At 40.2% G+C, this 22,525-nt stretch overlaps 1 protein-coding gene across 1 annotated transcript in view; it reads right to left on the bottom strand.

The window, feature by feature from the left end:
• The window catches only part of ITGAV (integrin subunit alpha V), a gene marked incomplete at its 5' end in the record, with an annotated part of 50,131 nt that overhangs the window by 23,755 nt on the left and 3,851 nt on the right, over positions 1-22,525 (bottom strand). The window contains 16 exons of the mRNA XM_089502046.1: positions 984-1,051; positions 1,703-1,840; positions 2,124-2,278; positions 3,832-3,890; positions 4,862-4,963; positions 5,303-5,348; positions 5,719-5,910; positions 6,757-6,965; positions 7,944-7,996; positions 8,571-8,627; positions 8,734-8,777; positions 9,819-9,863; positions 12,675-12,800; positions 15,005-15,050; positions 17,242-17,303; positions 21,595-21,709. Coding sequence (XP_089358172.1) covers positions 984-1,051; positions 1,703-1,840; positions 2,124-2,278; positions 3,832-3,890; positions 4,862-4,963; positions 5,303-5,348; positions 5,719-5,910; positions 6,757-6,965; positions 7,944-7,996; positions 8,571-8,627; positions 8,734-8,777; positions 9,819-9,863; positions 12,675-12,800; positions 15,005-15,050; positions 17,242-17,303; positions 21,595-21,709 — 1,517 coding nt within the window. The remainder of the gene's footprint in view (positions 1-983; positions 1,052-1,702; positions 1,841-2,123; positions 2,279-3,831; positions 3,891-4,861; positions 4,964-5,302; positions 5,349-5,718; positions 5,911-6,756; positions 6,966-7,943; positions 7,997-8,570; positions 8,628-8,733; positions 8,778-9,818; positions 9,864-12,674; positions 12,801-15,004; positions 15,051-17,241; positions 17,304-21,594; positions 21,710-22,525) is intronic.

Consider the following 22,525-nt stretch of genomic DNA (forward strand, 5'->3'; position numbering starts at 1 on the left):
TAAAGGAGAGAAATATTGTTATATGAATTATCACAGAACATCTAATTTGTCCTTACCATTACAGCACTATAGCTCAATATCCCATTTCCCCTCTTGTTTCACAACAGACTTTGCTGACACACTCAACCACAATGGCTGCATTTGGATTTGTTTCTCCCTGATTAATTAAACCAGGCCTTTCCAAATTAGCCTCCCCTCCCCAAGCAAGATAGCATCTTCTCCATCCTACTATAGACTCCTTTCCTCAACTCTGTTGATTTTATATTGTAATTTATTTAATTTGGTTTATAATTTGGGATGGGAGGTTGGGAGGAGGATAAATTTTAATTGGGTTTGATATGTAACACATTGCTTTTACATGTTGTAACCCACCTTGATTCCCCGTTAAAAAGGCAGGCTATAAATAAATCTTATTATTATTATTATTATTATTATTATTATTATTAATTAGTCATGGCTTCCTTATTTCTTTTTTTATAATAATTTTTATTAAGTTTCAGAAAAGAAGAAAATACATCTTACACGGATTAAAATAATTGAGAACAAAAAATACATCTCAATTTTTGAATATATTTAAACATCCTCACCTAAATTAATCATCTATATTCATCTTGTCTTCTTATCTTCTTTGACTCAAGAATAAAAAAAGACTTCCTTCCTTATTTCATCTGAAGTGGGAAACCATGGTTCCCAGCTTTAGAACAAGTCAGGACATTAAACCATTAAAACTTGGTCTGAAATATGCTGGCTTGTTCTGAAATGTATCTGAAAATCACAGACTCCATCCCAGTTTGAATGAAAAGTTGAGGCTTCTGAGAAGCTTATTTAGAGGCTTCTGGGATTCATCTCTCATGCTGTGAAGAAAGCAGGGCTGTAAAAGCCTCATTAATATATTAGCTTATTAAACTAAAACAGGATTATTCAAATCAGGTCAATGTGTTTACAGTCCTAATTGTCTATTTCTCACAACGGTTAGTCTTTACCTGTCAACAGTCACTTGCAAATCTGGTCGGCAGATATTGTCACCACCACAGTCCAAAAGAATATGAGCCTGAATTTGGAAAAAATGAAACAAAATAAAGTATCTGAGTCTTTATTGGTCTAGGTCTATTACAGTATTTATGGATGCCATCCCCTGGTTGTTGTTGCTGTTTTTTTAAACTTTAAGTGCACAAGTTGCTAATAACATGAAACTCTTCCCCTGTAGGACAATGTTTGGGTAAGGGAGAACAGTTGAATGAGCATTTACTGCTTGCTTTTTAACGAGAACAACTGTGTACATATGCTAATTGAAAATGATGGGGAGGCAGCACTCAAGAATCATTTTCCTTTAAAAGGAAAGGTAGAAAGTCTATTCTCCACTTTCTTCAAGGAGGCCATGGTATTTTACATGCTTGATTTTTTTCCTTAAAAAGTTTAAAATAAATTGGTAATAGCAGTTGTTACTGGGAAAATTTAGCTATTGGGAAAATTTAATGATATCTGTTAAGAATAATATTTGTCTGAGATATGGAGATCACACTACTTCCATCTCCATCCCAATGCTACACGTAAGGGACCAAATAAGCTGTATGGCCCAGGTTACATTTCTAAGCAGAATTCACAAAATAGTCACATTTCTAAGCAAAATCCAAAAGGATTAACTTTAGGAAAAAATACTGGTTAAAAATGTCTTTTGCTCAGATAGCTTTCAGCAATGTACCTGTCTGCTAATATTTGCAGGAGTAAACTGGTTGAGGATGGGCTGTAAACCAGTAGAATCAGACGCTGTTTTGTAATCTAGTTGATATTCCATGAAGATGGTGATTGGTGTAAGCTTGTCTCTAAATTCAGATTCATCCTAAATGGGGACAACAACAAAAATAAGGCTTTTTTGTGGGGGTCTTTTGCCCCTAACCCCCATGAATGTCAAGGGACGACTGTATCCACAAAGACTTTTCCAGGATAAAAATAGGTCAGAACAGCAGGCAAGCCTTATATCTGCAAAGGAAAAGTGGGCTATAAATAAACAGTTTATTAGTTTATTATTATTATATTATCTGTCTCTGTTTCTGGACATCAGAAATATTATATTCATTTATAGAAAGCAGGGAAGGGAGAAAGAATTGTATGTGTACTCTTACCCTTAAGAAAGCCTGAAGTTCTTCACAACTCATTCGACCCCCTCTTGGGACAGTCATGTTCTTAGAGTGACCAGGTTGTCTGCTGTGAAGAAACAGGGCTCTCCTTATGGCCCCTTTTTGCTTAAGTTTGTCCAACAACAACTCTACATGGAAATCTATAATCACAAAAGCATTTCAGTTAAACAATCTTGAGGCTGGCAGGAATAAAAGCAAGAACCACAACTAAAACAATAGTTGGCATAAGGGTATGCAGAAATGGTAGAGCTGCCAATGAAGGAGGGGAACCTAATACCCTTCATGGTAGAAGATGAGAGTTGGCAAGGGATGAAGAGAGAAGCTACAGTTCAGTGGCAACCATCCACAGGGCTGCTATCACTAAGGGTACCACAAAGACTGCTGTTGTAAGTGCCCATGCCTCCATTTGGTGCTCTTGGCCAGTTACAAGCCATGCACCAGCACGACACTGGACGCAACTGAGTTCTACTTCACATCTGTTGCTGTTGCATTCAGGTCATGTCTGACCTATGGTGACCCTAAGGTGAACCAACAGGGTTTTCTTGGAAAGATTTCATCAGAGAGGGTTTGGTTTTACCTCCGAGTCTGAGGGAATGTGACTTACTCAAGGCCATCCAGTAGGTTTCCATGGTCAAGCACGGATTCAAATCCTTGTCTCGTGAGCAGTAATCCAGCACTCAAATTACTACACAACACTAGCTCTCCCATTTCTACATACAGTAGGCCCTTGGTATCCACTGGAGTTTGGTTCCAGTATCCCCCATAGATACCACAATCCATGGATATTCAAGTCCCATTAAATACAGTGGTATAGTGAAATGGTGCCTCTTATATAAAATGGTAAAGTCAAGGTAGGGTTTTTCAGGCTATGTGGCCATGTTCTAGAAGAGTTTATTCCTGACATTTCGCCTGCATCTGTGGCTGGCATTTTCTCCGAAAAACCCACACAAAAAAACCTATGGATGCCGGCCATGAAAGCCTTCGACTTCACTCCTCTTGTGTCACTATGCTGAAGAAATTTTATCAGGAATAAACTCTTCTAGAACATGGCCACATAGCCCGAAAAACCCACAAAAAACTATGGATGCCGGCTATGAAAGCCTTCGACTTCACACAAGGTAGGGTGTGGGTTTTTTTCAAATTTATATAATAAAAAAACATTTTCAAGCTGTGGATGGTTGAATCTGTGGACAAAAAATCAGTGGATATGGATGACCAACTGTATTTGCATTTTTTTTCTTCAAACAGTATAGTATTTCATTTTTTCACCTCACAACTCCCAGTTTGTCAGTAATGGGGATGGCCCCTTCCTAGCTCTAATCTCAAGCCCTTATTAGTTACAACTCTTGTATTCGATAATCCTTTTAATAGCAATTCTTAGGTCTTCTTAAAGACATAAAATTTCTTCTGAAATTTTGAAGCCAAGGTGTGTATATGTATGTGGGGGGATGTGTTTAATAACCTTGAGTGGAAAAAACTTTTTGTTTGTTTTAGCCAGAAGACTAGCACAAAGTTATCTCTCATACTCCGAGAACAACTTTGGTGTGACATTTGAACTGGAAAATGTAAATGTTAGTTTGTGTATGCCTGACACTGGTGGAAAAAAAACTTTACCAATAAAAGAATTGCCAGTTTTCAAGGCCTGCTGATACAACGAGCTTCAGTGAATAGCAAGTAAATCTGCATGACTTACTTAGGTCTTTGGGGAGATTTCCTTTGCCATCAGCTTTCAAGCAGAACTTCACTTTAAAGCTGTTGGGGAGAATTAAGAAATGATGAAAACATAACCTATGTTAGTGTAAAAGTAGACCAAGCTGCAGACACAAGAGTAGGAGGCACTTTGTTGCTGCAGAAGACATAATACTGTGCTCTCAGGTCTCACCTCCCATACCAACAATAAGATCCAGTTGTGTGTCCTAGTGACTGCATCAGAATCATTAGGCTTAAACACACTTTCAGATGACTGGATCACTCTTCCTTCCACCTTTAATTATTAAAAATACTTTCTGCAGAAGTTAATTTGCAGCAAACTTCTGCTTTTATATTTGAGCTATACTGACAACTGCAAAAGAGCATTTATATTAAATTTTTAGGAGCCCAAGAGCTGTCGAAACAAACAGCAAGAGATGAAATGCAATCAATTCACCCCTTCCTTCTATGTGCTCCTATAGCTAGTCTAGGGTGGTCAATTTCTACCCCTGGCACACATTGCACTACAACTCCTGGAGGGCCACACATTCCCCATTACAGTGTAGTCAGAAGGGGTGGCAACCAATTGTGGCAAGCAGTTCTCTATTAAATGTCAGTTTTCTAATAGTAAATCATTCCATTCACCATCAGTTCTCTGAGTTGGCTCTGCTCAAGGTTGGGCACCAGCCCTTTTGAAGAGGGCTTAAAAGATGCACCAGTGGAAGTGGTAATGTTTCAGTGGGGTTCCACACCACACACAGTCAATTCACTTCTTTCACCATGTTTTTAGACTTGAACGTATGCTTCTGCTTCAGAGGGAGGGGAATTAAGAAACACATTAGTCCTAATCTATCTCTCTCCAAGGAGAAAATAAGGCATCCATGAAGAGTAGGAAGAAGCATACATCATTTGCTCTTCTACTCTCACTGTTGATTTTGATCAAATGAAGACATTTCCTGGTCTGCTTTTTAACCTTTCAATAGTAGTTTTTACCATGAACATTGTAGTAGAATGTTAGTGGCAAGTTGTCTCACCATGAAACCTTCTGACCATTTTCTTCACAGGATTTGTTCTCTGGATTTAGAATTGTTGGTGTAACCTCTAGTACAGCATTTACAGTTATGACTGGCCGTGCCCTTTTGGAAAAAAAATCAGTCAGTAAGTAAAAATGGACACCCGCATGAAACAAAATCACAATGTATTCTATAATAGGGGTTGAGAAACGTTTGCCTTCAATTTAGCAGCTTGTCCAGAGACACACTGTCCCTCTCAAGTGTCATGCCTGGTTGCAATATTGCTAAGCTTTGGCAGAGTGAGTAAAGACATCTCTAAATCTGATATTTCTGCTACAACCTCAAAGCAAGCAAAGCATGTTGAAATAACAAATCTCACTTGATCTAACATAGTCCATAATATAATTTCTATTTAAAAATTTGGTACTGCTGACCTTTCCCACTCTTTTTTATAGCACTTACCTATATAAAGCAACTTTGTCAACACCGAAAGCTCCTACGATCAAGTCTAGAAATAGAAATAAATAATTGCAGATATACCACCCAATGCCTGATTGAATTTTAAAGCTTACAATTCTCATCAGATCTCTGGTGCATATTAATACAGATACTTTTGTTGTCATGGTAAGGTGATCAGAACTGAAACTGATTCTAAATTCAAAGGAAACATAAGACATGCTTATAGAATCCACATCTGCTGGATTCTGAAGGTATACTTTACCAGACATGTAAAGCAAGAGGTATCTTAATGTCAATAAGTTGGAAATGAGAAAATCCACCTGTCCCTGAAGAAGATCTAAACTTGGGCTTTCTATGGGTTAAATGCTGCATTTGTATATACAATACAGAAGACTGAATTGTAACTCTTGAACCATCACCTGGATAGCCATTTTTGTCCACATCAGTAGCTCCTTTCAGTGAGTAGCCAAAACTTGGTGGCATTGTCTCTGAGGCCCACTGCCCTTCAAGGACTTGAGATGGCACTCCATTCAAACCCGTGGCTCTCCCGTTGTAGATGTAAACCAGGCCCTTCCTATCTTCTCCACCATAAGGAGCTGCAACTGCAATGTCTGCAAGCCAAATAAAGAAACCTTGATGTCTCAAAATGTAAACCAGTATGCTTTTGACAAAAACAAATACTCTCATTTGACAAAGGGGAAAGCTTTGCATCCTGTAGGTTTCCTCATGCATGCAAAAAACTCCTAACTGAATTTCTAATGATTTTGTCTATCTGGATGGACATAGATAAAAGATCCAGTTTTCAGGTTGATGAGAATTTCAGTTTCTTCAGTAACTTTCAGCAAACCTGGGGGCCTCAATCACTAATGGTCTGTTTCAAAGGAAACTGTACTTGAACTGTAAATTGCTTCAGTAGGGCTTCAATTAGAAGTAAGAGAGACTTAAAACAGAGGTTGGGTTGCCCCATATATTTTGACTTGCAACTCTCCAAAGTCACAGTCAGCGCAGCTATGGTAAAAGGTAATCCAAGACAGTTGCAGAGCCATAGAAAAAAGTGTATGGATGGACAAATATAAAACACCTATTGTTTATTTAATATTTATATTCAAGGATGCTTTGAAGGGAGCTGGTGAGCATGCAAGAGGGTATCAATATGCTGGCAAAACTGGAGATAAACAGCATTGCAAAGACAGGGCATTAATTATGAGAAGAAAATTTGCCATTCTGAATCAGACCAGGGGCTCATCCACACTACGCAATTACAGCGCTATTATTCCACTTTAACTGTCATGGTTACATCTTAGGGAATCTTGGGGTTTCTAGAGGAAAATTCCCCTATAGAATTAGTGGCCAGGTTGAACTGAATTAAAAGATGTAATTAGGAAATAACTAGGTAACTCAGTCACAAGGTAAAAAACAATGCCTCCCACCCCCCAAAAGAGGACAGAACACTTTACCATTGAAGCCATCTTGGTCAAGGTCTCCCAAAGGTGCAATTGAACTGCTGAATCTTGCAAAGACCTCAAAGCCATTCAGCTTCATGACTGGACGGTGAAAGCGTCCAGAGGATTGTTGAAGGTAAACAGACACCTGTCCCACTTCTAGAAGCTTGCCATCAGAACCACGATCCATGAAGAGTGGGGTTCCTACGAGTAAATCTGCATAACTGAAGGAAAGACGGGGAGAAGAGGGAAGAAAGAGAGAGGCTTTTAATAACCACAAAACCTCCAACATTTAGAGTCATGAGATTTTGTACCACGGTACCCACAATTCAGTATTGTCATGCACTTGAAAGTTCTAGATTTCAGTGGGAGACTTAAACATATGCTTATTTAATTTGCTTATTATTTTAACTTAATCCTTCCTTTCTACATAGATCAAGGCAGTATCCATGATGCTGTTGCTCTTCCATTTGGTCTTACCACAATGCTGCGAGTTAGGTCAAATAACTATCCAGACTCACCCAGTGCATTTCTTAACAGGGATTAGAACACAGATCTCTCAAAACCTACTCCGACACTAACAACTACAGTTTTTCACTTATAAAATTCATGGAATGTACCATGCCAAACTTTGGATGCATCACACTCTCAGAACACCAAGTGAGGTATCTCAAAAATAGGGCCTGAGCCGTGCTGCTGTTGCTCACACATTATATGGAGTGAAATATGAATCATTTCTCCTTCGAAGAGTTTGTGGCAATACTGTTTAAGATTTTATAGAATAAATTACACAATACATTAAATATTTAAAGATGTTTATAAAGTACCAGAGGTAAGACAGAATATGCCATTAAAAATAAAAAGTCAAACACTGGTTTTCAAATGGTATGCTCAAGATTGTATTTTAATCCTTCATTGTTGTTGTGTGCCTTCCCATAATTTCCATCTGATGGTGACCTAATCACAGTGTTTTGCTGGCAAGATTTGTTCAGAGAAGTTTTGCTTTTGCCCTCCTCTGAGGCTAAGGGAGTGTGTAGCTGGCCCAAGATCTCCCAGTGGGTTTCCATTGCTGAGTGGGAATTTGAATTCTGGTCTTCCAGACTCCTGTTCTAGCAATCAGAACACATCACAATGGCTCTCTTAGGCAACGTTTTAAACGACAGGCAACTTTCCCCAAAAACCACAAGAATAGCACAACTTACCCATCACCACTGATATCTGTGGCAGCTACAGAATATCCAAAGTATGCAGCCATCTAAGAGACAAGTGTTAATGGAAACATGTTGCATTAAATAACATTTACAGCATTATGGTATTTTTGTGCAGTAACAGCTCCCTTTCTATGTATACTTCACAGGTACTACTAAAATAGCGGCTTTCTTTTTGCATTCTCAGTTTCTCTGCATTTTATTTTACTCAAAGCGTGAGGAAAAAATGATTTTTTCCCACCCGCAACAAAATTACCACAGCTGCACATGTATATTACTATCTCATTTGCCTCCTGTAGATCAGCTTCTATCAACAGCCATTTCATGTGGATACATCACAGAATAAACATGAAATAACAAGGATCTTCCATATCAGCTCATCTGGGACCATCTACTATTGACCATCTCCCTTCCCAAAGGTTTCTCATGCACTGGCCATGATGCCTCAAGTTGCTATTTTCCTCCAGGTAAAGTAGCTTATGGCCATTCTTTCCTACTTTTAAAAAATAGAACAGAACAGAACAAACTAAAACTATCATCCCCAATTTGTTCATTTTTCATTGGCCAAAAACAGACATGATAGGCAGGCATGTTCACCAAAACACACAAGAAAGCCCATACCTGTTCTCCAGTGAAGTTATACATGGATGCCATATTTTTTCCATTATAAATTGACACCTGCACAAAAAATATAAATAAATATAAGATCTCTATTAAAGTTTATGTCAGCAGCTGCTGAGGAAAAAAATCTGATATTGAACGTATTATATTTAAGTTCCTTTACCATGCCCAAAGTCCTTGCTGCTCTTGGAACACCAGACACAAAATCTAAAAATCAAAGAGAAAAGTGAGGCTTTTGTTACCTATACAGATAGGAATCAATGACCTCTAGAAGTCACTTATAGGTCACAGTCCCACCACTGGATGTACATGAGTAAACCTTGTTGACTTTATTTATTGGCATTGAGCTTCAATACTGAAGTCTGAACAGGAGTCCAGCAGTGAACTAGGATATACAGTATGAATAAATTTCATAGCTCCTATACAGAGGAACATACAAATAATAGACAGGCAAGCAGGCAGCTTTTAAAAATAAGAATCTAACCTCTTATGAATAAATTATATAAATGTTAAAAACAATGTAAAAAACTATGGTAATATAATAAATATATTTTAAAATTGGTTAAGACATTTATTTCATCAATAATGAGAAATATTAACCTGGTCCTGAAAGATAATAATGTTGAGGCCATGCAGCCCTTATTGGAGTGAGCATGGTCCAAATACACTGCATAAATAATCCAGTTTGAGACCACTTTAACTTCCCTGGCTCAGTGCTAGGGGATTTCGGGAACTGTACTTTTGTGAGACATTTAGCCTTCTCTACCAAAGCTCTGGTGCCACAATAAACTACAATTCCCAGGATTCCTTAGCCTTGACCCAAAGCAGTTAAAGCAGTCTCAAACTGGATTATTTCTGCAGTGTGTTTTGGATCCATTTCATGAGCAGGGAGTCACAATGGAAAGGGACTCTTCTTTTTTCAGTAGTCTATAAGACTGCTTTGGAGAAGGTACTCTAATGAATTCACCAATGACACACAAATATTGGCAATTGAGATGAGAGAGAGAGTTCCTTACAGCCAGAGAGGGGTGCAAATAAGGAGAGGCTTAGCAGTCCCCCACCCAACACTCAAAAGCAAATTCAAGCATGGCAGAGGAAAGAGAATCAGTTCCATTTGCAGTGCCCATTACATTGGGAGTTGTACACTGTAGGTTAAAAGACAACCTTGTTTATTCACTTCCTCAATCCACCTCCTCCTAATCAAAAAAGTATTTTTTCATACCTTGTACACCTATGAATGAGACATACCTTCTATGCCATCACCGTTGAAATCTCCTACAGCTACTGAATAACCTGTCAAGGAAGAATAAGGAAATCAGGAGTCATCAGTACCCAAGGATTACAATATGAAATACCATGAGATAATTTTCAGCATCTATGTACATTCATTTGTGCCCATTTCACATAACACAATTAAAGAATTTTCATTCTACTTTAAGTGCCATGGCTATGGTCAAAGGTACCTAAGGAGCTCCCAGGCAGAAAATTCGTAATGTCCCTTTCTGGACAACAAATCCCAGAATTACATAAGCTGTTGCCATGGCTGTTAAAGTGGAATAACAGCACTGTAACTGTGTGGTGTAAAAGGACTGTGCCCCCTTCCATATAAGTCATAGTAATTAGCTAATCCTACAGAGAGTCAGTGTACTGTAGTAGAGGGTTGGACTACAACTCAGGAGACCAGAGTTAGATTCCCAGTTCGGCCACAAAACCTACTGGGTGTTGTTGGGCAAGATTCTGGATAATTTTTCTAAGCTGTGGTTCTCAGGATGAAAGCGCTTTAATTTATTATGGTTACAGTTTGCCTTTCTTTCAAGGATCTCACAATGGTATATATGATGCTCTTTGGTCTTTGAGGTAAGCTACATGGAGGCATTTCTTTGCTTCTGACAATTGCTACATAATAATTGCAAGTTGTTATACCGCATGTGAGTTAGGTTAGGTTGAAACATAGGGCCCAAACAGACAGGTCAAAATAAAGCTGCTGCGGATCACTTTGGAGGTATGCTGTTTAAATTACACATGCATTTTAAGAGGCCAGAAGCTGTGCCAAAGCTGTGCTCCAGTGCTTAGGACTGGAGAATGGCTTTGGCGTGGCTTCCAGCCTCTTACGATGCATGCATCATATAAATATTATATTTCCAAAGTGACCCGAAACAGCTTATTTCGGCCTATTAGTTCGGGCCCATAGTGAGTGGACCAAGATCATCCAGTGTAGTTGAATGGAGACCTAGTTCAACTTAATAATCACTGCAAAAATAAAGAGTTAGGCAAGCCATGTTTTTATAAAGCTGTCATGTGGGCTTGAACAGATAGGCCAAAATAAAGCTGCTTTGGGTCACTTTGGAGGTATGCTGTTTAAATGATGCATAAGAGGCCGGAAGCCACACCAAAGCTATACTCCAGTTCTAAAGACTGGAGCGCAGCTTCTGGCCTCTTAAAATGTGTGTGTCATTTAAACCTCCAAAGTAGCCTGGAGCAGTTTTATTTTTTCCTGTCTGTTTGGGCACATGTATCTTGTATGGTGAAGTTCCATTTTTCAAAATTCTGTCAACTAAAAATCCCATTCATTTAACTTACTAGATGTATGATAACTGTATTTTAAGAGTGTATATGTACTGTCCCAGCTTGGCCATGAAACCCACTGGGTGACTTTAGGAAAGTCACACAATCTCAGGTGTGTTCCCGACAGGCCCTATTGGGCACTGTCATTACGCGCGAGGGGCGGCGCTTCCTGACGCGCCTTGCCCCTCGCACGTAACGAGGGCTTCAAAATGGCGGCGCCCTAGAGATGGGCGCCGCCATTTTGACGTGACGGACGCCTAGCGTCCGCACATCTCAGCGCTTTTTGCGGCTTCTTTTTGCTACGCAGACGAGCCGCGCGGTTTGTCCGCTGCGGCTCCTTCGCGCAGCAAACAAGGGCAGTCTGTAAAGCGCCTCAGTCTCAGGAGAAGGCAAAGCAAACTTCCTCTGCACAAATCTTGCCAGGAAAATACCATGATAGGGTTGCCATGAGTTGGAAAAGACTTGAAGGCACACAACACAAACACACCCAGTTCTGGGACTTTATCACTTGGACAAAAAAGACAGGACCATAGTGGGATGGTCCTATCAATACCATGCAACAGTGAGGAGGTTTTCACCTGATGTTGCGTGATATCATGATTTTCCCACGATTATCACATGAATAAACAGGAATTCCAGTAGGGGATGCTGTTCCACCATGTGGTCAGTGAGAAGAAGTGGGATAGTCTACTTCTAGACTAGTCTTATCTAGCCAACATATTTTGGATTAGGGGTGGGCAACTGGGCTAGGTTTGGGGCCTAATTTTCTGCCCTGGGATCCATCAGGGGCTATACAAAGACTACAAGCAAGCAAGAAAGCAAACAAACCAAAAATATTGTAGTTATCAAAAACTGATTTCTGGTTCAGAGGGAGGAGAAAGAGTATTTCCCAAAGTTAAAATGTGCAAGGGGGGGCAGCAATGGCTTATTTAAATGGTGAATTGCTCCTCTTGATTCTTCCATGAGAAGTACTTCACAATTTTTTGCCGGAAAATGTGCAGTCTGAAGGGCTGCCAAAAACAGCCAGGAACTGTGCTTTGACCATCCTTGCTTTAAACAAAGAACTTAACACTGATGTTATTTAAATAAAGAAAAAAAAAAGAGGTGCAAAACTAGTTGATATTTTTTTTAAATATCCTAATGCCAGTCTCAAGAAATATAAAAATATGTGTTTCTGCTTGTTTACCTGGAAATAAGAATGAGCTATACATACAGGACAATATAAGATGTACAGAACGTTGAACTTTCAGATCTTCTGATTTATGCTGTCATGACAGAAACAAGTTTTGTTGTTTCTTTACAGCACAGTCTTATACAAGTTTATGCTGTCATGACTAATTTGACTATTTTGATTACTGCCAACACCAATAGTGAGACTTCTGCATGCCTACTACCTCATCAGGTGGCTCATAATTGTCCAGAATCCCTCTTTCCAGCACATTATACCCATCAGGGTTCAGAGCAGACAGACACCACTAAAAGAATTTGCAGTTTTAATCAGGTACCTTCAACTTACTATTTGACTTTCAAGAAACTCACCCAAATAACTGTCATCAAATACAGCACTTGCTGACCGTGTTGCTAACTGGTTCTCATACTTGGTAGTATAGACTTTAGCGTTGTACTTCGACACAATCTCAGCCACTTGATCAGAAATAAGCTGACCTAGAGAAAAGGAGAGGGGAGGACATATAAGCAAGAGTACAATTATGAAATGGAAAATGAGAGGAATTTTGTTGCCCCTTCACAGCACAGTCTTATACAAGTCTACTTAGCTGTCAGTCCCACTGACTCAGAGGTAAACAGGTAATGGAGGGTAGCACCAAGAAAATCACACTACAACACAAGGAAACACAAAAGAGGCACACCTCAAACAGCCACCTAGAACAGTGCTTCTGTGTTATATTGTTTATTTTTTAAGGCTTTTTATAACAGAGAGATCAGACCAAACCAAAGGTGGGAATCACATAGCCCTGTGGTAGGAATACTGGGAATTGTAGTTCAACAATATCTGGAAGGCCAAATGATTTCCACTTCTGGCTAAAATAAGGGGAAAGCTCCTTGAACTTAAAAAAAATAGGGAAGTAATATATAGGTATTTTAGAAAAGTAACTGTGCCAACCTATTGCAGAAAAATTAAGTGTCTTGTGGCATTTTAAGACCAACATTGTGGCATAAGCACTCATAGGTAGGAAGAAGCAGTCTCAAACTGGATTATTTCTGCAGTGTGTTTTGGACTTCAATGATTTTTCATGTTTTGTAATGTGAAGATTGCACTTTAAGTTTATCTAATTTCTTTTATACACCACAACATTTGAAATACAGTTATGTGGCATGTAAACTGAACTAATAACAACAACATCTATTTCATGGAGATGTGTAATTGTTATCCTTCAAATAATTCACCTCTAAAACACCTCTGAATTTTGAACAGAGAAACCCTTTCCTCACCAACCTCTTTAAATCTCTCCCCTACCCACCCATCACACTCTTCATCCAAGACATATTGGCAAAAGATAAAACATGGTGAAAATGTGATGCTGCATTACAAATGAAGGCAATTGGAATAAAGAAAAAGCAGATAGGAAAGGGCTTAAGCACTCCTTCCCACTTCTTCACTGTGCCAAAGGTGGGAATCATGCAGCCCTCCAGATACAGTTGGTAGCCCTAGCCTGTGTCGCCAATAGTGAGTGATCACGCAATACCCTCTTTTGCTCAGGAGTCTAAATCCTACTGGCAATCACAGCTAGAGTAGACTCATTGAATCAATGAGATCTACATAACTGATTCAATGCTTCTATTCTAGCATTGATAACTACTAGGGGTTAAGGCCTACTTTGGTCCTGCCTGCACTGGCCAGATACTCCGGGGACAGTCTGCTGTATTTTGGCCAGGCATCTGCCTCACCTCTCCCTGTTACAAAGACCCTCCATTCTACCATGGGGCAGCTGTTCACATATTTGTCCTGCTGACCTGCCTGACACACCTGATGCTTCCACGCCTGGCACACCTGATGCTGCCACAGGTTGCTTTGCTCTGAAGTCAGAATGAAGTGCTCAGCAACAATCGCATGGCTGGGCACCTTGTTCTGATCTCAGAATGAATGACTGGCAGTGATGGCATTGGCTTAAAATGATGTGTTTTAAACAGCCACACAGTGTTGGAAAGGAGAGCTCTGGATCTTCCTGGAAAAACTGGAGCAAAGAGGGAGGTATTAATATAGTTTAAGAGGGGTACACCCTGGTTCTGGTGCTATATGGGCTGGTTTTCAGTCTGTTTGCACCAGAAACAGGGTTTGGCCATGTCTCATTTGGTCTCCCTACCAAGAGGAAGGGGGGAAAACACTTTATTTTGGCCTGTGCAGACAGGGTCATTGCCCTCTTGTGAAGCAAAATGGTTGTTGTTGCTGTTGATACATGCCAACAAATTGACTCCAAATTATAAAAAAGTTTCCATGCCAAGAGGACAGGGGAAGAATGCTTTATTTTGGCCAGTGCAGACAGGTCTATTGTCCTCTCTTGAAGCAAAATGGTTGTTGTTGCATTTGTTACTTGCCGTCAAATTGACCAACTTATAGCAACCGTGTTATAGGGTTTTCTTGGCAAGGTATCTTCAGAGGATGTTTGCCATGTCCTTCCTCTGAGGCTGACAGAATGTGACTGGTCCTAGGTCACACAGTAGGTTTCAGCGGCCAAGCAGAGCTTCAAATTCTAGTCTCCTATAGCCCAAGACTCCAACCACTAACCACGCTGGCAACTTTATAAGAAAAAAAGTCACTGGTGTTTACATATATATGCATATCATGTAGTCAGGCCCCCAGAAGATTAGTCAGATGCTCATCATTTTGCTAGCCATGTGCCTTGATTTACCTTGCCAATAAAAACTGCCAGGTCCTCCAAGAAGTACTCTGTCTCCCTACAAAGAAAATAAAAGGTCAGTTTTTGTTTTTCTAGGATAAGTAAAATTGTAGCTCAATATGTAAAGGAACATGTATCTCAATACACTCCAAAATGAGCTCTTTGTATTTTGGAATTAGAACTATCAGAGACCTGAGCAACAAGAGGGACATTCCTAGATATTGAATTCCCTTGATCAACTGTTCTCATCACAGTGCAATATCATCTCTCCCCCCCCCCCCCCGCCTCTCTTTGTAGGCTGGTAAAATTTCTTCCTGCTCCTCTTCAACCTAGGGTAGGGAATTAGTTAGACTTATCTTGTATTATATTAAATTGTATTTATATTTTGTTATTTAACCTCCAAGTTGCTACTTTTTCTAAAAGTTTCATGTATTTATCATTTGACCTCTAAGCAACTTTTATTTATTTATTTATTTAAGCCTCAGGAGACTGGGCTACAAAGCAAGAAAGCATGATTTAAGTCACCTCTTTGCTATGAACTGAGTGTGTGGCCTTACATGAGATAATATCTTACACTTTGTGCTGGCCTGTAGGCATGGTGAGGGCTGAGCATCTGGACGCTCCAAGCCCTCACCCTTCCATCCGGGTGCTATCTTGGTGCATGCCTATTTATACGACACACACTATGATGATGCTCGTCATGCCCAGTGCCCAAACGGCGCTGCACACAAGGGGTGTCATCATAGTGTGTGAGCACGCCTATGGTGCCCCTTCCGGGACGCAAAGAGAACTGGGCCAGAAGCAAGTTCTTTGTGATCCCTCTGGCAGCCATGGCTTGTGGTTGCCACAGCTTCCTTCTGGGGCAAAAACGAGTGGCATTTAGCCGCCTGTCTGCACAGCCCCTTAGTCCAGTGTCTGCATCAGAAGGGTGGGAAATGGCCAGGGGGCATACTTCCACTCCTCTTTTGTGTGTTTGCCATAGATATTATCTGAGATATTGAGATGAGGGCTATCGTCTCATTGAAGTAGAAGCCACAATACCATCAGGTCCAGCACTATACTTCCAACAGTTGACCATCCAGATGTCCATGATGGACTGGGGAGACCCTTCCCCTGTTTTAACATTTCTGTAAGAACCCTGGTGGACCAGACCAAGGGATCTTTTAATCCAGCATTCTGTTCACACAGCGGCCAAACAAGAGTATATGGAAAGCCCACAAATAAGACAAAAGGAAAATGGTCACTAGCTTACTCATGTTCCCCAGGAATTGGTATTGAGAAGCACACTGCCTCTTTTGTTGAAGGACACATATAGCCAACTTGACTAGGAGCTGCCAACAGCTACCTCCACCATAAATTTGTCTAACTGTCCTTTACATTTTTTCAAGTTGTAGGCCATCACGACGTCTTGTGGCAGTGAATTCCACTGTTTAACTATGTGCTGTGTTAAATATAGAAGTATTTCCTTTCATCTATCCTGAATTTCCCATTTAGCTTTAGTAGATAACCCCAAGTTCTACTGTTATGGGAAAGTAAGAAAAAACATATATCTCTTCTGCATCATCTATAATTTTATACACTTTTATCATGCCTCTTATTTCCTCTCCATTACAGTTAAAAATCCCCAGGTGTTGCAATCTTCCTTCCTAAGGGAGTTACTCAAGCCCCTTGGTCATCTGATTTCCATTTTTTTGCATCTTTCCTACTTCTACAATATTCTTTTCTGAATGCATTAACCAGAACTATTCCAAGTGTGCACATACAAGAATGGAAATAAACATTTTGCCTCTCCTACAAAGGATTCATCCTTAGCTACCATAATTAATAATATATGCACATCTTGTTACACTGTGAAATCACTATAGTGACCAATATATTTCTTGCTGTAACATCCCAAAATTATGATTTTAGATTGAACAAGCTTGTTGAACAAAAGCAAATGGAAATTCTTAAATAGGTTTTTATATTCTGTAACAGGGCTAACATGGTAGGAAAGATGCTATCTTCCCTTTATTAATTTCTATTGTTTATGACTTGCTCACATTTCCTTTGAAATTCTGAACTGAATAAATTGTTTCAGTCTTGCAGTGACTTCCAGAAGTATAAATTTAAGACAACAGGAATGAAGTGATAAGAATTCACAAAGGCATGACACCGTATGGCTGTGTAGAACTGATTTCTACAGTATCTTTTATCCCCTTTGCTGTCAAGTACTGAAAGAAGAAGACACACAATACATGCTTCCATACCTGGGTAAAGTCAATGCTAAATCCACCTTGACAAAAGCCCTGCCCTTCTGCATCAATATTTGCTGTGGAAAGAAGATGAGATGAAATTGATTTGCAAGTATATTACAACACAACTCTAGTGTCGTAAAACCACCACCCCTGTGTGAATGGTAAGGAGGCTGTTAACAGTGCTTGAGGTGGAAGGACTAGAGGGAGACAAGTGGTGCTGTTAAATAAGGCATCTACATGGATTTGTCTTTTTTTCTGGGAGCCCAAGATATTTAAACCACCTTTTTACCCCATCTTTCTCTGCCTTTAGAGGCAACCTAGATTAAACAATAATTGAAGCCTTCAAGGTCTATTCAGTGTTGCCACATTATCAGTCTGCAGTTTTTGTTCCAAATTTGTAAAATTCTCCATTTCAGAAAGTAACTTTTGTGAATGTGTGCATGGAAAGGAAGACAACTAGTTTTAGTCCTCCATTTTTCCTCACACAGCAACACCCTTAAGCCACTTTACCTTATGAAAATGCCAGGGGTCACTTTGGCCCAGTACAGACCTCCCAAAAAGGGAGGCCTGCTGGTGCCTCCCCCCCCCCCCCGCAGGGAAGCCACAGGTTCTTTGTGTGCTGAACCAGTTATGCCCAAGTGCGCCAATGGTGCACTCATGACGTAACTGACATGGCGCGACGTGCGGATGCTATGCGTCCGTCATGTCACAATGGCGGCGCCCGTATACACCGGGCGCCACTATTGTTATGGCGCCGCGTTGTACTAGGGTTAGGGACCATGTGGTTGCCGCACGGTCCCTTAACCCTAGTAGGCCGCCAGCATGGCGCATTTGGCCCGTCTGGACCAGGCCATTATTATTTATTATTTAATTATTATTTATTTTAATTATACACTGCCTTTTACCTGGAGTGGGACCCAAGGCAGTTCACATTCCCTGCAATTTCTTAAAGACAGTGCCACCCTAGTTTCTCAGAGTTTCTCTAAGTTAAAAGAGTGTGCAAGTTTTCCATTCTTTGATTCTTTGCAACAACTGGAGCCTTTTTACTTCACTTCTCCAGCAAGAGAGAAGCAGCCTGCAGTTTTTAGTATAACCTTACCTCACCTGCACTCATCTTCCATGCTCATGATTTGTTGCTGTTGTTGTTTTAAAGTTAAATGAGCCTGGGAAATGCAGCCATACAATCCAGAAACAGCTTCACCACCTCACCTGTTCCTTGTGAAAGCAAGGCCTAACTCCAGCACCAGCAGCTGTGCTAAAGGGTCCCAGTGTGACAGGCTTTCACAACCTGTGGCCTGCCATGGACAATATAGTCCATGAGCCATAGCTTCTACAGATCGCGTCAACTATTTTGTTTTTACAAGATCCAGTTAGGTGGTAAAAGGAGGCATCTTTAAAGCATGCAACTCCCAAACTTCAGTCCCCCAGTGTTGTTGGACTTCAACTTCCAGAAGCCCCAGTCAATGTAGCCAGTGGTCAGGAATTCTGGAAGTTGTAGTCCACTAAGATCTGGGGACCCAAGATATTTAAACTCTTTTTATCTCACTCATTAGTTAAAAAATACTACAGGATTACTTTATATATAGATATTTTTTGGGGGGGGATCTTGTTCTGCCTGCAGGATTAAAAAATAAAAAGATACAACACAAAAGGAAAGGGGGTTGGGAAAAAGGAGAAAATATATTGTTCATTAGCAGGGCTGGAGGAATGGCCACATCTCTCTCTGCTATAGCCAACTGGAATGATTGCTTGTGGTGAGAATTAAGAGACAAAAATCCAAAACACACTGCAGGGCAGTTAAAGTGGTCTCTAACTGGATTATTTCTGCAGTTGTTTTGAACCATAGTATTTCAGGAAGATGGCTTTTTCAATACGCCTGGTGAAATAGCCTTATTAGACCCCCTGCCATGCTAATAGGCTTCATTTGGCTTTTTGGTTGTATTTTATACAAGACTGACTTCCAAGTACCTTATCTCAATGAAAATAGAAAATGAGATTTTTTTTAAAGTACTAAAAAATACAATAAAATAAAGGGGGTAGAATCCAGAGATACAGCCATATTAGTCTGGAATATCAGTAAACAAAGGGAACTTGTAATACCTTTGAGACTAGCTGTGCAAAGGAAGTTGTAGAATAAACTTTCATAGTCTTGGTCTGAGGTAGACCAAGAGGCTGTACAGACCGGCAGTAAGTGCCAGCTTGGTGGTGGTGTGGGGCATAGTGTTTGGACAATGCATGCCCTGACGCCAGCCCCAAGCCAGCGTCATGTCACCTGCCTGACAACATAGCGGGTGGCATTACGGAACTCTTTTGGCACAGTGTTCGCACGCCGCATGCCAAAAGGAGCTTGGGAAAGTGCCACTGCAGTGGCAAGGGCAGCCTTTTTCTGAGCCAAATAGAAGCAATATTTTGCCACTTCTTTTTGGTCCAAAAAAAATGCCAGATCGGGGCCACAGCATGTGGTTGCCACGGCCCCAATCCAGCACTCAAAGGGGCAGTCTGTTTCACCCCAAGTCTACGAAAGCTTATGCTACAACTTCTTTCACACAGCTAGTCTCAAAGGCATTACCAGATCCCTTTGAATATAATAAAATAACTATTTAATTAAAATATTTCCTTTTTCAAAGTGTATGGAAATTCTAAAATGGTAAGTATGTGCTCTCTTTTCTTCTTCTTTTCTATTTACAGATTGGGAACCCATGCATAGTTCTGAGATATCCTTTGTCTTTAAAATAGGAAAAGAAAGGGAATTCCAGAGCTGATCCCTTGCATACCACAAGTGAGTCTGAGGAGTCTTTTTATGATGTGGTTAATCCTCTGAGTACAGAGCTTTACAACAGAAATACCAACAATCTCTTATCTTTATCACTGATTAGAATGAAATGCTCACTTTGCATTTTATGGTCCTTGGATCCTGGAAAACATTCTGGAATGCCCTCCCTCTTTATCTCTTGCTTATGCAACAGAGCAGGGAGGAGAGAAGTTAGTCATTCCAAAACATACCTCTGACTTCTTCTGAGCCTCCATAAGGATGGGTGAAATGTATTTCTTATAATTCACAAATAAATTTGGATTGACTAGTTTATTATGGTTGGTTTCCTTTTTTTACAAAGTCTTCTGGGTGCCCAGTTTGTCACAGTCCAATGAACAATGGCCTGTGTGACCTAGAAAGTCACAACGTTATTTGACAGAACAAACAAGATGGATCTTGTATCTCAACTTCTACATGCTGAGCAGCTATGCAGGCTTTATGAAAATATCAGTGGATGTTGCCTTAGTGTGTTTTTTAATGCTGTTGTTGCTGTTTAAATTATACCTTGCAAAAATAAACCCGTAGCATTTTTTAGAAAGAGATTTCTAGCCTAAATATTTCTATGACCTACCTATACAGATAAATATGAAGGAGCATCTCAACATTTATTCCCACATCTATAAAAACAGTGGTGTGCAATCTCTTCTCTGTCAAGGGCCACATTCACTTGGATGTGACATGTCAGGCTATCATACTAATAACAGATAGGGCTGGAACCAGCAGTTGATGGGACAAAACGACAAAGCAGCCAAGTCACAATTTCATTCTCTCATTGTCACCATCTTTCCATCTCCCACCTTATTCTTTCTCTCTCTTCCCCTTCCCCTTCCTTCCATCTCTACCTCTCCCCTCCATCTAACAGGCTGATGGAGAAGGGAAAATTGCTTTTGGAGAGGCTTGAACTGATCACTTGTAGAGGGCTTTCAAAATTCAGCTGCAGGACACAGTTGATCAGGCCTCGGGCTATAGTTTGACTAACCCTGTGTGAATGCTTTTCTAACATGCCAAACAGCAGCTCTTGGGAATGATTTTCATCAAGGCTATAGCATGAGAGGAAAAGGTTAATTTCCTTCAATGTTTTCTATTACTTTGACTGAACCCCCACAACAGCTATTTGCCATTTTTAAAAGCCACGCATAACACATTTATCAACACTTGTCCTTTATGACAGCATCATATCAGCCACAGATTTAACAACATATTTAATTTGGCCCACTGGGACTGCCTAGTCAACTGCCATGGTCCTATGAAAAAATAAAAGCCAAAATCCAGTCTCACACATCATTGTTTCCACATTTCCATCACTACCTTCAGTTCACTACTAAATTTGGATCTTTTTGTCTACTCTGATAACTGCATCCAGTGTGAATTTCAAGGAGTGCTGAAGAAGATTCTGTCTTCTCTTCATCCCTCCACCCCCACCAAGGCGCCTATGAAAATCACTGTTGTGGATTTTAGGAAAACTCATCCCTTCAAGTTGTGCATTAAAGATGAAAGCACACATAATATAGATTCAGAGCTGTAATTACAACAGCAAGACATTCTCCACATACTTGACCTGCAGGGAGCATATTCAACAGTATTAGACCCGTCATGCAGATAACAAGTTCCTACAGGTTCCCGCTCTGCTTTCTGTTCAGTTCTCCAGTGATATAGTGGGGCACATGCCTGAGGATAAAGTAAAATGGCAGCATTTAGAATTCTGTTTCTTCAGAATAGGCAAGTTGTTACAGACTTGGGAAAATCTGTAGCGAACAACAGTTAGGCAAAACTAACAAAACAAAATATTACAACTGCATTTACATACACGTTGGCTAGCTGCATCAAGAACATAGGGGGAAAACTGCTTTGTTTGCAGCTTTAAGAAAATTATTTGCTTGATGAAAGCTCTTGTAAATTAATTACTCTGTAAAGCAACTGGGGTGGAGACTGTGGCTTTTAAAAGAAATATGCAAGTCAAATTCCTAATGCCAGCTGACTTCCAGTGAGCTCTAACTCTTAATTCCCTGGCACCACCCAACTGCCAAGGCTGTGTCAGCATCTGCCATAACCTGGAGCTCCTCAAAACATCAACTGCACAGATGAGAAATATGACCTGTGGAATAAACGTGTCACTGGGATGAGTGTGTTTGGATGAGAGATACTGTACAGTACTGTCATGCTAGGCATTCAGTGATAAAAATGGGATTTTAATACAGGTCACTTAGAGCCAAAAATCTAATTTTCTTATAGACAGCCAACATGACATAGTGGTTTAAGTGTTGGACTATGATTCTGGAGACCAGGGTTCGATTTCCAGCTCAGCCAAGAAACCGACTGGGTGACCTTAGGCCAGTGGTTCCCAACCTTCCTGATGCCATGACCCTTTAATACAGTTCCTCATGTTGTGGTGACATTATTTTCATTGCTACTTCATAACTGTAATTAAATAGGTGTTTTCCAATGGTCTTAGGCGACCCCCATGAAAGGGTCATTCGACCCCCA

Source organism: Sceloporus occidentalis, unplaced genomic scaffold (genome assembly GCF_023333645.1).
Source record: "Sceloporus occidentalis isolate IW3139 unplaced genomic scaffold, rSceOcc1.0.p SCAF_191, whole genome shotgun sequence".
Taxonomy (NCBI): Eukaryota; Metazoa; Chordata; class Lepidosauria; order Squamata; family Phrynosomatidae; genus Sceloporus; species Sceloporus occidentalis.